This window comes from Lichenostomus cassidix, chromosome 2, assembly GCF_008360975.1.
Source record: "Lichenostomus cassidix isolate B80296 chromosome 2, HeHo_3.0, whole genome shotgun sequence".
In the NCBI taxonomy this organism is placed as follows: Eukaryota; Metazoa; Chordata; class Aves; order Passeriformes; family Meliphagidae; genus Lichenostomus; species Lichenostomus cassidix.
This window is the reverse complement of record NC_139482.1, coordinates 117,597,345-117,615,753: the sequence shown is the minus strand read 5'-3', so window position 1 is coordinate 117,615,753 and position 18,409 is coordinate 117,597,345. Positions and strand designations below refer to the sequence as shown.

General features: G+C 35.8%; 1 protein-coding gene across 16 annotated transcripts in view; it reads right to left on the bottom strand.

Annotated features, from left to right (window-relative positions):
- Positions 1–18,409, bottom strand: part of CSPP1 (centrosome and spindle pole associated protein 1) — a 60,239-nt gene that overhangs the window by 16,788 nt on the left and 25,042 nt on the right. For 15 of the 16 annotated variants that reach the window (XM_085052974.1, XM_085052973.1, XM_085052980.1 and 12 more), the window contains 13 exons: positions 17,508–17,601; positions 16,487–16,544; positions 12,672–12,862; positions 11,655–11,773; positions 10,801–10,879; positions 10,340–10,460; positions 9,271–9,406; positions 7,163–7,309; positions 4,847–4,959; positions 3,574–3,723; positions 2,196–2,342; positions 1,342–1,446; positions 213–279 (listed from right to left, as the gene is read on the bottom strand). In XM_085052974.1, the coding sequence (XP_084909100.1) occupies positions 213–279; positions 1,342–1,446; positions 2,196–2,342; positions 3,574–3,723; positions 4,847–4,959; positions 7,163–7,309; positions 9,271–9,406; positions 10,340–10,460; positions 10,801–10,879; positions 11,655–11,773; positions 12,672–12,862; positions 16,487–16,544; positions 17,508–17,601 (1,527 nt within the window). The remainder of the gene's footprint in view (positions 1–212; positions 280–1,341; positions 1,447–2,195; positions 2,343–3,573; positions 3,724–4,846; positions 4,960–7,162; positions 7,310–9,270; positions 9,407–10,339; positions 10,461–10,800; positions 10,880–11,654; positions 11,774–12,671; positions 12,863–16,486; positions 16,545–17,507; positions 17,602–18,409) is intronic. The other variant, XM_085052979.1, reaches the window with a different exon arrangement.

Sequence of the window (18,409 nt, the reverse complement as noted above, 5' to 3'; positions counted from 1 at the left end):
AAAACCCTCCTGATGATGACACATAATAAATGCATTTTTATTTTGTCTTAAAACTTCAGACATACCATGCTAATGCATTGATAGTACTAAAACAGAGAAAACACCTAGACAGAAATGTAGACTTCAAAGGCCTATTTTTTTGCAGGCAAGAAAAGGAAGTGTAACTGAGAACTGTAATAGAAAGCAAGCTTGGAATAAAGACAAACACCCACCTAATGAACGCAACTGATTTCTTCTGGCAGGGACAGGTGGAGAAGGAGCTCTTGGCTGTGCAGGATTCTAGTAATCATCATGAATACGAAATGTTCATTAGTAATAGGAAGATAATACATTTTATTTCCTTATTTTACATTCAATTTACATTAACAACTGGAAGACAGAACAGCAACCTTACAGGTTGTTAATGCCTAAGGTTTTATAAATCTGATCTTTAAATGTATAATCCAAATTACTATGACAATACCTATAATGCACTAGTCAGAAATCTAAACAAACCTATAGCAAGTACTGCTAAAGAAATAAACTGACCTACCTCCAGAGCATTCTTCACATTTAGGGAAAGCAATGGTTTTAATAAGATTGAAAGTGTGACATAAAATATTCTCTCAAACTGCACTGTGAAGTGTCTAGCCCAGTTCAGAGTTAGTAAAAGACAAACACACACACTTTTTCAATAACAAGACAGAAGTGTAGCCTAGACAAAAGTGTAGCCTGAGATTCAAATATCATAAACAATTATTTAATCTACTCTCTTCTAGAAGTTTATTCAAAAAGCAAAAAAATACCCAAAGCAGATAATCAAGTAAAAGAAATGAAGGGTCTCAGAATCACCATCATAACTCATTTGTGACGCAGAGAAGAAAGGAAAGCATATTAGGAGTTGTAATCTTCTTGCAGCTTCAAAAACATAAAGATTACACAATAATGTCAGTGCCTATGAATCAACATTAAACTTCATGCCTGAGCTAAGTTCTTCTCTGACTGAATATGATGAGCTGCTAGATTATATGTAAACAAACTTTCTTACCCTAAATCTTGAGATCATTAGACCCCTGGTAAGGGTCTGAACATTGTATGTCCTCTCCAAAAAGAGGCACTCATTCCTACAGAAAATGCACATGCAAAAAAATCCCCCCCCAAAAAAATAAAACAAAAAAAAATCTTCAATACTTGAAATAAAATTTAACCTTATATTTCAGAGCAACAAGACTGGTTAATGTAAAGACTGTCTCATTATCCATGACATTCCAGTAATAAGTGGCAAATTTTAAAAATCTGCCATGATTTCATACACTGTACTGTCTCAAATAAACCAGTAGAAGTTTGCTATAATAATCATACTTGTGCATAGTAAGACAGGCGGCTCTCAGCAGAGGGAATCCTTTCTTCTTTTCTTACTGATTTGTTCTGAAGAGCAGGAATGATGGGTGAAGATTGTCGTGACACCTGCAGGGAGGAAACTAAGACTGAAACTACTTTCCTATAGCTTCTGAATAAAGTGTTATTGTGGACAGGAAAAGTTTTGTTAGTCTTATTCCTCTGACAGAAAAAAACGTTTGCCAAAATTATTTCATGTGATTTTTTTTCCCGATCTATAGCAATTGTAATAACTTTTTTCTATGCTGTAGGTTTTTTTTTAAAATTTATATTTACATAAAGTTAGATATCTTTTTTCCTCTAGACACTTCTTTTCTATCTGTCCATTTAAAAGAAATGACAGAAATTTGGTAGAAATTTTATAAGAGAGACAATTTTATAATTTACTTTGATTTTGTCCATCAGAATGCTACGTGATGGACATTTTACATCATCCAGGTCAAAGGCAAATAATTAAATCATCAAAAGCACCGTTGTTCAAGATGAACAGTCCTACCAGTCCTCTAATAAATAATTGTATTTGCACCTCAGCAAATGCAGGTCAAGGTATTTCACAGCAGATATAAAAATCAGCTATCAAGAACAGATTATTGATCTTGCTTTTACTATTTTTTAACACAAATTTGATCAACAAGATAAGGTTCCACTGCAGCATGTCTGATTTTTCCATCAACTATTCCCTGTTTGTGCATTAAATATACTGCAGTTTGATAGACTGAGAGGGGAACAACACTGAAGGTAGAGGTCTAAGAAATCATACGATTTCCTTAAAATCCAGTTATTTTTAAAGGTTATCCTAGAAGGTCACTTAAGCATACCATCTTCTTTTCCTCTTCCATCTTCTCTTTCTCAAAATATTGTCTAAGTTGTTCCTCTTGCTTTTCTTCTTTTTCTTTTCTTTGTTTTTCTGCCTCTTTTTTCCTTTCTTCATCTAATTGAATTACTTCTTTATTTTTCAGCCTTCGCTGTAACATAATTAATACATAAAAAAGACTCAGTTACTAAAGTTTTGTTTGCTTTTTATTTGAGGAGTTAAAATTACACATCAAAGTGATTAGTATGAAATAAAAAAGCATTTTTCATTAGTCTGACTTCAAATATTCAAATTAAAATATATCTCATGCAAATATTAAACATCAGCAACCCTAGCTTTGCTAACACCATTAAACAGAATTCCTAATAATTTCTATCAACACCAATTTGTGACCCCAGATCTGCCATCAGCTAAGGCTAAACTGTAGGAGCCATTTCCAAAAATTGAGATTCAAACAAAACATACTGCAGACATTACCACACTATCACAAGACCACTGAGAAAATCATCATCTGGTCTCAGTTTTAGTCTTGTGACTGTGAATAGCAGTGATACCAGTTAGCTCCCTACTCTCTCCTAGACCAGCTCTGGTACCCAGAAGACAAGGCTCATCCAACTAATTTACTAATACTGGGGAAGGAGAATTTAGAATATAAGCTACACATTCTGTCTTAGAAATTTTCAAGTCCTGCATCCTAAGCTGATCTCTCATAATCCCATTGGGTACTGAAAGACTCCTCCTCCTCTGATGGCCTTGTGTCCTCCTCCTACAATTATTTATTATATTTTAAATTATGCACATTTATTTTAAAAGGCAAACACAAGAAATAAAGCCTTTGGGTTTGAATTAAATCCATGTGTATTGATTTAGATTTGAATTTACCTCCATGAAAAGTATTCATTAGATTTGCTTGGAATTCTTCCAAAATAACCAGTGTTCTTATCTCAAAGATACCTCCTTGCCAATTCAAAAAAAGGCTTTACAAAATATTCTTGTATAGTTACATTTTACAAATAGTTCCATGAGAGCTGGATATAAGACAAAAACTGGGATGATATTTTTTTAATTCACCAATTTGACAAAGGTTTTTATTGGCCTCACCACCAACTTCGTTTAGAAAGCAGAGAACCACTGTCATTTATAAAACTAAAGATTTTTTTATTGAAAGAATTAACAGTACTTCAAGTTTATAATACACCCTAAAGAGTGAAAAGAATCTGCTAGTTAATGCTGACAATTCGCTACCTCTCCTCTGCCTAATGCAGACCCATTTAAAAGCAAGGACCAATTCACAGGACACTTCTCAGCTTACCTTCTAGACAACCAACAGTACAAAGGGTTAGTTTAGGATGGAAAGAAGTCAAAGTATCAAAATACTACACCTCCTCAACTTTCCTCCTTCTCTCCTCTAGTTCCTCTTCATATGCTTTTTGAATTCTCATCCTCTGCTCTGCGAGTCGTTTTTCCTCTTTTTCTTCTTCCATTCTAAGTCTTTCTCGCTCTGCTTCTTCTCTGCGTCTCTTTTCTTCAATCTTAAAAATAAAACAAAGTATTCAACTGTCAATAGCCAGCAATAATCAACATTTACCACCATGTTCCTTTGCACTATCTACTTGCAAAATCAAGAGCTATATTGTGCAACCAAAAGAATCCTAGGGTCTGACCTGTATTTCAGCTTCAGAATTCCTTTAAAATGAGATCCTATTTTACTATTTCTTTCTGGCCACCATTTATGGAGCCAGCCCCCAGTACAAAAACTAGTTATAAACACAACTAATAAAACCAGAGTATTTCCTAATACCTGCTCTATTTCAGATGTGCTTGAATAACACTTTTATTCACTGACTTAATAATGGAAGATGGGAAACCAAAAAGATATGGTAATTTTCCATTCCACAATTACAGCACTTTTAGATTAAGTGCTGGCTTACTGAAGCAAAAGGTCTGCCCATTCTTTAGTCCTTTTGGCAGCCCTATACATGGAAAAAAACACCTCAATCTTCTCTTTTCAAGAGATCCACATTAAACTACTGTATGACTTTAGTATTCTCTTAAATTATCTATGATTTACTGTATGACTTTAGTATTCTCTTAAATTATCTATGATTTCCTTGATACTGATATTTCATTACATTGATATATAATCTGCAGCATAAGATTAAATGTGAAGTATTTTGGACAGAAGATATAAGCTGGTTGAAGAACAATCAGATTTTATTAACCCATCAATAATTATGGGTATTTTTACAATACACTATGACTGATCACCATTTCATTTTGACGAACATGTGTTTTTATCATATCAACTTCCAAGGGCAAACATCTTTGTTTCTGTACATATTTATCTATGCAAACCTGTGATGTATGCACAGTTTGAGAACTCAATACTGTATTTAGAGAGCTGTACTTAAAAAAAAAAAAGATAGAACCTAGATTAAAGAAGCAAACTATTAAGAAATGCTTGTATAGTGATGCTATTATGTAAGCCAAAATCCAAGAAACTCGATAGTACGTAGATTTTAGTACACCTCTTGTGTACAGAGTTGGCTATGACAGCACAAGTAAGGTCTTTGGTTGGCAGGGATGACCTACTCTGACTGTAAACCCTCTTTTTGCAATTTATTTCACCAGATGATATCTGGCATGTGCATTCACCTGTAGACGGAGGAAGTTCTTGTAGGATTCCTGTCGCTTAAGCTGCTCTGGAGATGGAGGTTCACCGAACACATTACCTCGGGCAAAGGGAGAGGCCTGTGCAAATGTAACACCTAAGGGAAGGGAAAAGTTACAGATAAAAATCAAACAAAACACAGTAAGCCAGACTGAAGAAGGGGGAATCTGAGACACTTGTTTCAAAAGGAAGCTTATGACAGCCGTAACTCAAGGCCATAGCTGAGCTTAAAACTTCTTATATTGTCTGCATGGAAACCTGCTAGGTTTTAACTGCCTAATACCATCCAAGCAAGTTGTATTTCTACAAAATAACACCTATTAAAGTCACCTATTCTACTGTCCTATTGGCAGCTTAGTATCTGAAAACATTACCTGCAAGTTAATGAGAACAGCAAATACTTTACATCTACTAACTTTACTGTTTGTAATTCCTCTGACTTAGAACATACATTTATGTTCCTCAGGTTTATTCACTCTCTAAAAACAAAGCATCCTAACAGAACAAATATTTACATAAAATAGCAAAGGATGCTACAAAAAGCAAAACCCCAGACTAGCAAATAAAATTCTAAGCAGTCAGAAAACCAAATTCTGACAGTATAAAGTGCTTTCTGTACTATGAAACTTGAAGCATCAGGTCTCCTTTAGCCCTGAGTTACGACCATGGCATAACCAGACAGTCTAGACAGGAGGATTAATTCAGACACCACACAGAGCAGGTTTTGCAGAACAGAATCCCTACAAGAGGCAAAGGAGAAAGAAAGGAAGTAAAGGAAAAGCAGAGTAAGTTGTGTTAACTTTCCAGCTCATGCAGCATGTCCTTCACCCATATCATGTCTGCTCTGAAGGACACTGCCTCAAGGATGTGCAAGAGCAATAGCTCCACTGAGCTGAGAGGAACACTGCATTTCCCTATATGGTGAGATACGACCCAAGTCAGATGAAAGCAGAAATAACACATAAAAGTATTCCCATAGGAATGCACATGTTTACTGCTACAGCCTAGCCTTAGGAGCACATGTTTGCATACCAAGAAGTAGACTTTGAGGTTATTTTTCCTTACATGGAAGCAGTGCTTGAGTCCTTCCAAAATATAACTAAATTTACAAGTGGCTCTTTCATGATGGAGTTACTTCCATATAAAAAAGCAGAACAAATTTTATATACTATTTATAAGACATGGATACAAGACAGACAAGTTACTATGGAAAGTATCAAGGAAAACGCTTGCTGTGTACCAACTACTATGCTGCAAGTTCCTCTTTTAATAGGGTAGTGTACAAGAAAAACCCCCACAAAACCAAGCAACCAAACCCACCAAAACATACACAAAGGGACTCTACTGCATGGCTGATCAAATTCAAAGTGCAAGATTATAAAGTTTCCATCACTGATGTGCACCACCTCCTAATCCCAAAGTAAGTGATCTAACCAGGGACCTCTTGGCTGTTCCACATTATTACTTTATCAGCCTTCCTGTTTCACTTCTAACTAAATGGTTAAATATACACTCTGTTAGGGATAAAAAGTGAGTGGTGTGACAGAAGGAACAAAAGTCAGTGGTAAAGATGCAGAATTGAAGTTGTGCAAAATAGATTCATGCCCCAAATACCATGTAATTCTTTATCCAGAAGTGCAACAATTCACTGAGGAGAAAGAAAAGTAGCATCTAAGCTGAGCTGAGAAGATGATCGCCAATCCTGGCCTTTGCCCATCCTAAACTAGGGACAGTTCTGGAGTACCACAGTGCTCTCATTTAGATGTCTCCCAAAATATAAGGAGATAAAGATGCATTAGTTTTAAAATATGAAAATAAAACAGAATCCCTAAAACTTGGAGGCAATGCACAGAGCTCCATACGTACCCAATTTACCTGGAACTTTTTAGAACTTATTAACTTAGTTACAGCACCATTTTCACCTTAACCTCTAATATCATACACCTGAAGACCTTCCATCTCATTTTATTCAATATTCTCACCTACTACACAGCTGTATTTTACTGTGTCATTTGAAAATAAAACAAATATGCATGAAGATTTTATTAGAAAACTAATATACTGATCCTGACTCTTCAGGGCTAAAACAGCTTTAGTTATCATTAGTGACATGACAGACAGGATTTTAAGAGCACACAGTGACAGCAATGAAGAAATTTGGGAAAGAAGCATGATGCTGACTTCACAGGTAGAGAGCACTAACACTATCAAAGGACTACTAGAAAGAGGTAAAGAGCTATGTAATTTTCATCACTAAGACTTATGGATCATTAAAGGAGTAATACAGTATTCTTAAAAACCTGCTATTTTATTTGTAGATGCTTCTGAGTTCTCAGGTCTTGAGGAGGGCAAACTTAGGTCAACAATAGCCCTTTTATCTTCATATAGTCTTGCCTCTGGATTATGATATGCATCTTCATTTCGCTTGTGCATGACATTCAAGTCCGCTAAAGGAAAGGGGAAATAACTGTTTATAGCATTTTAGTCTCATAAAGGCATGTTCACTGCAGATTCTCCAAAATACAGGGGATTTTGATCAGATTCCACTTTTACTGGGCGTATCAGCCACGGGAACAAAAAATTCAGGCAAAGACAAGAATATAGAGGATAAGGGTGAAATACTAATAATTAGGTACAGATTAAATTAATTGACAGATTCAAATATTTATTTTAGTGCTTTTCCTTTGTCGGGAATGATTCTTCACAACAGATGTCCCTTCTCCCCTGCCTCAAAATGCTATTCAATGGAAAGGTAAAGAACTCAAAGACAAATTGACTGACAAGTCTGTGTTGACAAGCATGTATTTAGAACCACCCTTTATCTCCTTAAAGCTGTAAAGTACTTTTGATTTTAGTATTGATATTTTAAGTGCTGAATCTCTGTTTAATTTCTATTGAGGGCACTAAGTGCAATTGAAGCACTAAAGCATATTTCGGTCTTTATGTCTTCAGTAAGAATCCAGGTGCAGATTTCTCTATGTAAGCAATGCAACATTATCCAACATTTTCATCAAAATTTACATAGTGCCTGATCAAAAATGTTAATTTCAGCTCATTTTCAAGTGTTACAATAGTGCACTTAGAAGGCTCATTTCAAGACAAAAATGTACTGCACAGTTTTCAGATTACCTTTTGAAATAGTGTTTCTGATAATTTCTGATAATCATTTAAGCACACAGATTCCAAGAACTTTAAATTACATGCCTCTCTGTAAAGCAGCCTTTGCATATATCAGAGCCCCAAAAGCTATTTACAGACATTTTTAAGAGGATAAAAAGACAAGCCACACTGCATTAAAAAGAAACATGTCAGAAAGCACGTTCTGTTTCACGACACTTGACTCATAGCTTATCCATCATGTTGCCAAGCTATGGTGGGAAAAGTACTTTACATATGTTATTCAGGAAAAGAGGTTTTCTTGGTTTCTCATTTACAGAGAGAGACAAACTTCCCAGCAGTTACATGCAGAGCTCAGGCTAGTATGAGACCTTTACATTTCTAGACACATTGTTAAAGCCTAGAGAAGAAGCCAACACGTAAATGCAGTGCCTGAAGTCAGGCAGTATGAACACCTCTATCTGCCCTGAGGATAAACACAAGCTTGGATCCTTAACACAAGCTTCTAAATTTGTAATTTGGCCACAAAATCTTTTAAAAGCATTTAAACTTTACTCACAACTCTCAAAATATACTATTAATTTTGACACATGTTGTCAGGTGTCATACAACTGAAACTAATTACTTTTTATATATAAACTGTTATCCAGTAAATATTTATGTCATGATTTACTGGAAGGGTAGATGAATAACTTGGATCATAGCTGTCTTCCAGCTCACTACTCCTATCTTGCATAAAACAGCACTTGGAAATAAATGAGCCTTAAAAAACATTACTGCTGAATGCTCTTTATATAGCCATTTACCAGCATTGTTACTTCAGGAAATGTAAATATTCCACTTTGTACGTTTATATAAACATGCTTCCATTTTTCTTATCACAAGTAGAGATTTCTAAGCCTAGAAATTACTTTTAAAATGAAAAAAAAATTAAAACCTGTTCCTAGGGCATGGTTAAATAAAACTCTTCACAACAGACTTTAGCATATTTGTATTGCAGATGATTCTGACAGCTTGTTTTCCTCCTTCTCCCTTCACGACTGCATTGTGTCTTCACTTACAGTTGATATATCCCGTGTTTTCCATTTTGTTCAGATTATACTCTTTGAATGATTCTATAGAAATCAAAATAATAACTATTCCTAGAGTGCATCTCCTTGAAACAAGCAAGACTTATTTGTCAAGGGCTACCAGTGTTACAAAACAAGGAATAATATGGCTGAATAGAACCCTTACGAGAGGAAGAAAACATCGGTCTTGAAAAGTTAATCCATAATTTTCACAAACATACTTATCAGATTTCCTTCTGCATCTTTGAGAGGAGCACCACCACCACCCCTTCCCCAGGGGTTGTAATTCTTCATTTCTGCTTCTAACTTCTCCTTCTCCTCTCGCTCTTGTCTGCGTCGCTCTTCTCTCTCTCTTATCTAAAAACAACCAAAGTTAGCTCCACAATAATATCACAGTAATTAGAAGTTTAATAAAAAGTTAATGGAGCAAACGGAATGCTCTCATTATCTATTTCCTTCATCCACATCAAACAAATCCAAACAGTTCACTGTCTATAGTGTAGACAGTGCATTGAATTCTGTTGTCCAAACATGCATGTCCAGTTGTGCATAATCAGAGAAACATACAGATACACATTGCAAGACTTCAAGAAATGTTCACATCTGACATTTGCACTAGATCAAAAGTTCCACATCTTTGGATCTTTCATACAGATGTTTATACTGCCTGAAATTAAAAAGGCAAAGTTCTACAATATTACTGCACTTGCTTCTCTCAATCTGGCATATTTTAACCAAAACTTAGACTGGAGTTGACTCCTAATAATAAATGCCTCAACAGAATGTTACACAATTCTATTAATCATTCATAAAATAGTTTTCTGCAGTAATACACTACGATCTATGTATATAACACAGGGATGTTCATATGTTTTGTTCTTCTTTTTCTTCAAAATCATGTATGCAACTAAATCTCCTAATAAGTGTAGCATTTGTAAAGTGAACAGCTGTTTAAACATCCATCTACTCAAAGTTTTTAAAACATTAACTATTTATGTAGTTGAAATGTATTGCTGTATTTTTCTTCAATTTATTTCTCATGTGCATTAGATAAACATTTCATTAGATAAATATAGTTAGATAAAACACTGAGAGGGTGGTGAGGTACTGGAACAGATTGCCCAGATAAGCTGTGGATGCTCCATCCCTGGAAGTGTTCAAGGCCAGGCTGGATGGGGCTTCACACAGCCTGGTCTAGTAAGCTAAATAAAATGGTCTTAAAGAGTACTACAGTTACAATTATATGTCAAAAAATAGAGTAACAAAGAGTCAAAATTTATCCCTCAGTACCTGCTGTTGTAATTCTTGTTGATAAGATAATGTTGACTCTTTGGAAGGTTTTGTTTTTTCTTCAGAAAACACTCCTATGCTTCTTTGTCTGTCTCCTGTATTCCTCTGTCCAATGCTGTTTCTAAATTGAAAAATCACACATGTAACAGGAAAACATCACAGGGTCCACAGGGGGGTAATTTAAAAAAGAAACCCTTCCTGAAATGTTTAAGATTAAATGTTGTTTACCACAGCCTGGCAGTTTATAATCTCAAACATCTTCCTAAATCCAGATGAAAACAGCAGTTCACTGAATTACTCCCTTATTGTCCAGACAGAAATCCTTAATTATAAGTTTGAAGAGTTGTCTTTAACATGTTTATTTTAAAGGCCTATCTGTTGTCAGCAAAATATTCCCAACACAAAAAGTATATAAATGCAGATAAATACTCACAAAGAATATAAATATAGGTAACACTTACACAGACTGCTCTACTGGGGCTTGGCCTAAAGGAGGATCCAGATGAGGTGTGGGTTGCATTCCCATCATACCTGTACCATCTGCACAGTGAAAAAAAACCCGCCCATTTTAAGTTTTGAGTGCTCATATATAAATATTTGTCATTATTTAAAAGAACAGAGTTCACTGCTCTGTGAACAGACTCTGTAAGTGCAGGATTACAAACAGGATTCTTAGCTTCTATATTTTACCTTTTCTATGAAGGTAGCACAATAATTTTTTTAAAATATTTCTACTTTTCCTCTAAAAAAGCAAAGAGAAGAAAAAAAGAGAAAAACAAACACCACACAATCTAGTCCCTTCCTACACACATCACAATTGTTTCAATCACGAAATCATCATGAAGCAGTCAAAGGATACAAAAAAAAAGTCGTTAAAATATAAAGGTAGACTGCTTCATACATTATTTTAATATATTTCATGTTTTAAAAAATATCTTCAAAATATTTAAAATTATATCTGAAATTGTAACAACACCTAAACATGTAATTAATTGTGATTTAAGCAATTTTACAAAATGTTTTTATTATCAGAATTATAAAGAAAATTATCTGGGAGGAGTAACGACAAAGTATCTGAGACTAGAGCTTGTCCAAGTGATGAACAAGATTTCTGGAAGACACAGCCTCTTTTACTGCTGGTGAAAATTACTTCATTTGAAAAGAGTATTGAAAAAAGCCCTTTTCATTCAGCGCACATCTAAAAAACAGGTTTAATTTGCTGTTACAAGTTCTACATTACTCATCATTTAACTAGATTAAAAGCAGTCATCTGAATCACTCTTAACAACCAATCCACCTAAAATCATCAACTTACAATATGCAAGAGCAGGATCCAAAGGATTCCGAGCCCCATAAAAGTAATAAGCATCATCATAAGGTGTTTTATAGTTGTCTGTCAAAACTGGTGGCGGAGGTGGTGGCAACGGTGCAAGCCTTAAAGGAAAAGAGACAATTCCTTGATTTGCTGTACAAATGCAAAGATATCATCAGAAGCTGGGGAAGGAGAGAAGGAGAGGGAGGGAAAGAGAATGGAGCAGGGACGGGGATAGAAAGAGAATTCATTATGGAAAAATTCTAGATGTAGCTCAGCTGAAGACCTCTCATTAGTGCCATGCAGGAACAAGATGTAACAGGTCTCAGCAGGGAATTAACTTTTCCTTAGGGAGTTGTATATGAACCCAGACTGTTCCAGAGGTCTCAAGAACACAAAACAAGCACACCTTCTCTAAGTGCCTCAGTTAATGGTACTTCCTGGCTACATCAGTAAAGAAACCAGGCAAGAACTGGTCTAAGAGTGAGTAGCACAGCACAGCTTAAGCCACATTCCTGAAGCTCCTTCCCTCCCTGAACAATTTAGTCACAATCACAGCATCTAGTGGAAGCTGTCCTTGCCTACAGTGCAGTCCTGAGCTCAGCCCTGGGAGACTGCTCAATTAGCAGGTGCCAAACTCATGCCATACCAGCCTTCTGAAACCATGGATTCTGCTGGGCATGTGCCCAAGCATCCTCACAACAGGATTCAACATTACAGGCATGGACATAATTTCTACAGCACAATCCTTATCCTACACAAACATCCACTCAGAGAGAGCTGTCTTCAGAGATAATACAGTCTCCATGGATTTTTTCAAATAAACTGTGAAGAAATTGACATTAAGAATTTACTCCAGTGCAAAGCAGTTAGTTTTCTGTTAATTGTCAAAATATTATTTCTACCTTCAGCAGCTCCTTGGAGAAGGATCAACAGCACCACTGAGCTCTACCTCAGCAGTAATAACAAGCTCAACAACAATCTTATTTATCATGCAAAATGAATATGATGACGAAGCACCTGGGAGCTGCTATTTCCCCAAGACTGCTGACTAGACCCCTCTGGAAGTCTTTATCACTCTGAGAGTCTTCATTCACTGGAGAGGCTGAACGTGCAGGCATTGGAGTTTGGAAAGCCACCCTGGGCCTTTCAGGAGGTACTTTCTCTTCAAAAGCTCGTGCTGTGAAGCCAAACTGTTTCAATCTATTTGGCTGAAGGAAAAAAAAAACAGAAGAGAAAAAGAGAGAGAAAAACAAAACAAAACAGTTACCTTATTACTAGGAAATAATAACCAGGAAATCGTAACCTCCATTTATGATGGGTTAAACACTTCGCTGGACCCCAACCAGCTATTTAAATTTCTAGTAACTGCATTTTTTCCTCCCAGTGATGTACTAGGAATCCAGTACTACAAGGAAATCTAGGAAGTTTATCACAGATTTACGAAAAGCAACCTTATCACAGGTTTTCAGGAAGTATAATGAATCTAGTTAAGGTCCATAAAAAAGAACATTTCCTCAGCTATCTGTAGTGCAATTTAACTACAGCTGCCAATTTTCTACAGAGACAGTATTCTCATATTATACACAGGAAAAGTTCCTGAAATCCCTCCCCTCCATCCCAAGACTGAAATAGCTCATAATCAGTAAAAACTAAAAATCAAATACACACTGAAACTTTTTCCAATAAACATTTCCTTGCAATAGCATTAATATAGTTTTTAAATTCCTTTGATCTAATTTTTTCAACCACAAAAATTAAAAATTTTGGGGGGAGTTCCTTTTAAAAGAGAAATAGCAAATGTTTATTGATAATTGGCAGCCTCAGAAGAAAGTCAAAGGCAACATGCAAATAAGGTGAAGGCATGCAAGTCAGTTAGTTTCAGAACTATCCTATCATACCCAGAAAGCCCTTACAGCAACTGCTCTGCATAACTATTTTAATGTTTGTTTAAATAAGGCAATATAATAGAATGGGAACAAATCATACATTGTATAAGTAAAACAAATTTTGTTCTGAATTTATTGCCCCTAACACCATAGTTCTTCAACTAACATGCATTCGGAGAAAATAATACCAGAAACCAGCTAAGTAATTAGAAAATATCTATCAGAAAACCCTATACCCCACAATATGGAAATATTTCAACAAAATATTAAATCTTTACCTCCTCATCACTTAGCTGCAAGACAGTATATACAAGGTAGTTAGCACTCACCAATCATGGACTACAGTGTTTAGATAAAAATTCTCACAATCTACTAAATGTGAATATTTGCTTATAACATTTAACTTCAAATTTCTAGATGTGAATACAGAATTAGGTAACAGATACTAGCTAAAGCAACTGAATTTTATAAAGCAGTCTACAGAGTTTTTGTCTTTTCAAATCCAGTGTCTTGAGCAGCAGAACATTTAAAACAGCCGTTCTCACTAACAACTTTAATCTGAACCATTCCCAAAGTGCCCCAGATTTCAGCTTTACAGCTGATTTCAGATGCCTCTTCAGTACTCAGTTCATCCTGGGGATTGTTTCACTTTAAACAAGCAGCATATACAACAGTCTACATTTATAGATTCTTAATCAGGCATTGCTATTTAACCAACCTGTAATTAATCAAGAAATCCACCTAATTAGAATCTCTCCCTGAGAGGCAATTTAAAGCTAACAGTGACTGATGCTTAATGAATGTAGCAATTCAACTTAATTGACGGCTTTCAGCTAAATTAGTGGTTTTAAAACACTATGCATGCCCTGTACTTGCTCTAGATATAATTTTGTTCCTACAAGAGGCACTTTTCAGACTCTAACTGAGATGTGCATGGTATATTGAGTGCCGCAGCACAGCATGCTTCTGCATAGTCAGCTTTGATTACACAGTACTGTTTACACTGACCTTGCAGCCTGCTGAGCCAGAAGAGCCAGCATCCCCTGCTCAGTTCTGCCTCCTTTCCTGCCTGCTCCCAGCTGTACACTCCAACCCTCTCCTTTTCACCATCTGAATCTCTCATCAGCCAGCTGACCTCTCTATGCCAACCAAAGCAGCAAAACAGATTCAGACTTTTGCCAGATAACTAAGCTGAATCAGTTTGCAACAAGGACCAAACAAGCATGACAGACACTTGAAGCAGGGAGGGCAGGAACATGAAACCAGAGAGGTGTTCTCCTTTCCCATTCAGGAGTAAGAATTTTGATTCAGCTTCATTACTTGTCTCTGTGCATTCTCAGTTTCCTGTCTCAGAAGCTTCACAGAAAGAAATAAATGGTTTCACAGAATATTCAGAGTTGGAAGGGACCCACAAAGATCTGACTAATAGTATCTTACAGCTATTCATTCACCTTCATTTTCTAGCAAATAGGACCTTCTTTTACCTCTATGAACCCTCCAGAAATGGCACAAGTTTCATTCTGTGTTGTAACCTTCCCCAAAAAGAGCACTGTTGATAATTTAAACCAGTAACCAGTTAAATTAATAACCAGTCTAGCTTGAAAGTTACCACCCTACATCTTAAATAGCACATCTCCACCATACCTGATCTGCAGAGGCTTTGGACACATAGCAAATACATGCAAATCATACAAGTTCTGTGACTGTCAGTCTCCTACTAATGTTACTAGTGCTGACAACCTTGACACATGTTAATCAAAATTCTTAGCATAATCATCACCTTACTAAGGAAGTGGAGACAGTAGTAACTCTGCATTGTCTTACAAACAACACAATACTAAACATCTTGCTTTTTACAAAATCCTATAAAAACGCTTGTAATCCTAAACAGTATATTGGATAATTTTTAAAAATTTACAAATTTTAAATTAAAAACTGCTATAATGAGATCAACTCATCTGCAAAACAACCTTTTTTTTTTTTTTAATTGAGAAAGAGAAAAAGATTTCTGCAGCATACTTTGCATTCCCAAAGAAAAGTTACTACTGTGTGCCTGCAAGAGGCTACCACTGGACACTAAGTATTCTTTCCATGATACCCACTGTTTGTACAAATTTCCACTTGGACACAGCAAAAGAAAATGTTCAATAACTTCCAAGAAAATATTTTCCTCCTAAGCTGAAAGCATGTGTAATGACTAACAGTGTGTGCTGCTTTTGGCTGGGGAAGAATTAATTTTCTTCACAGCGGCTGGTATGGGGCTATGTTTTGGATTTGTGCTGAACACAGGGTTGACAATATAGAGATGTTTTTGTTATTGCTAAACAGGGCTTACACAGAGCCAAGGCCTTTTCTGCTTTTTGTGGTGCCACACTGGTGAGGAAGCTGGAGGTGGCCTGGGATGCTGGGAGGAGACACAGCTGGGACAGGTGACCCCAACTGACCAAAGGGATATTCTAGACCATTTGACATCGTGCTCAGTGTATAAAGTGCCGAGAAGAAGAAGGAAGGGGATGTTGTTTGCCTTCCCAAGATGTGTGATGGCTGAACACCTGCCTGTCCATGGGAAGCACTGAATTAATTCCTTGTTTTGCTTTGCTGGTGCATGCAGCTTTTGCTTTCCCTAGTAAACTGTCTTCATCTCAACTCATGAGTTTTCCAGCTTTTACCCTTCCTATCCTCTCTCTGATCCCCACTGGTGGGGAAGTGAGCAAGTGGCTGCTCATGGGGCTTGGCTGCAGGATCAGGTTAAACCACAATACAGCCTCATCAGCCTTCAATTTTGCTCTATACTGATGACCTATTAAAAAGAAAATAGCCCAACATTGATCATTTTACAGGATCTCTAAAGAGTTTTGTGACTGAGAACCACAGTGTACATGTAAAAAAAAAAAAAAAAAAAAAAGAATAGGCTACAGAGGTAAAAGAAAATCCTAAGTTTCTTACCTTCTTTTCTGGGTCTCGAGCTCCAGAAGCAGCAACTAAGAGATCAAGTTCCTTCTCACTGTTTTATTGTTTTTTAAAAAAAAGGATCAAATCAGAAAGCAATAACAACTATACTCATTCTTTCAAAGCACAAACTCATAGCTCTAGTTAAAATAACTCAGAAAATACAGGGTAATGGAAGACAATTATTCTAGTTGATTTCTTCTGGAGTCAGGGAAGGAAATTGTGTAATGTTTGTAAATAAACAGAACTCTCAAGAAGTATCTGGCTATCACCTATTCCACCTAGTAAAAATCCAACTATCATAAAAGGACAAACCATCAAAATACTTTTTACTACAACTTTTCAGGACCTTCCTAAAAAATTGTCTTTATTCATGTTCAAGAAGTTAATATTAAACACATTGAAATGAATTATTCAGAAGTGCAGCAATAAATACTGTTTTGTAATTTCTGGGCTCAGGCTTGTTCTGCATGCACAATTTTTGTTACAGTGAAACTATCAATAGTAACTGATATTTAATTCGTTATCCCTTCCCTAATATTGCTGTGTGGTTTTATGTATCCACACTATTATTCAGTAGGCAGCTACTACTATGTAAGGACACAATTAATATTTTATTATTCTGCATAAGCCAGATGGTCAAAAGCTTTAAAAATGAAAGGTTACTTTCCTAAATTGGAGGGCAAAAACAAGATTAATTTTCTACTTTGCCAACTAGTTAGGCACTCCTCTACCAGTGAAAAAAGATAACTTCAGCTAAAGTTTCTTTACCCTTGAGGAACTAAAAAAATCCATTTTAAAAATAAAAAAATACTTGGGTTTTCTTTGTTCACCTGAAAGCTTGTGAATATGTTCATTAAAAACTAAAGCTCTCATGACAATGAGTTTAACTAAATGCAATATTACCTAGATACCTGGAATCCCTTAGTTATGAAATTGCTTCTTACCACATTGAATTAATAAAATGCCTTTAAATTTCAGCCATTATCTTTAAAGAAATATAGTAACTTTCCATTACCGTCTCCTATTTCGCTGTTGCTCAGCCATCTGTTCCATTAGTTCTTGTCTGTATTTCTCCTTTCTCCTTCGGAGAAGTTCTTGGTTGTGACCACCTAATGGAAATGACCACACATTTGTGTAAATGCTCCACAAAACACACAAAAGGTACTGGACAAAGGCATTGTCTTTCAGTCAATTTAAAAACTGAAACACAGCAGACTATATGAACACTGAATCTTTACTGACTAAAAAAAATAGGTATCTAGTTTTATTAGACAATTTGTTTGGAGTATGATGACAAAATCTACTCAAAATCTTCATTACTATTTTCCTAATTTGCCTGGTTTTGTATAGTCAGGAAGCTAAAAATTTCAAAGCTATTTGATACAACAGCAACTAAAATAAGTTGATTTTTAGTTTAATTTTAACCTTTAATGTTTTTTCCGCCTCTAATGTTCACCTAAGGAAGATACACTCCAAAATTATGAGGTACTGCTCTGCATAAAAATGAAAATTAAAACTGAAGGGAGTCAAACCCATGGGAAGGAAAGCAAATTGCTCCACATTTAAGATGGTCCCCATGACTACTAATAACTAACAAAGTAATGATGGATGCATGTATGCAAAAGGAAATGGTGATAACAGCTCATGCACATTTTAAGGAACACAAAAAACTTTCAATTTGTGGTGGTTCCCCTACAATAAGAATGAAGGTCTTCTATTATTTTAAAATATCATCACTACTTTCTGTATAGTATAACTATCCGACACAAATACTCCTAACATACTCTGTATACAAAGTGACTGTGGAGTTCTGGTGAAGTAGACCTGAATAATAAAGAGAAGGAAGCTGGAAAGAAACTAAAATGAAAGCCAAATAAACAACAGCAACAAAACCTGATGAATGACTGACTGATTTTT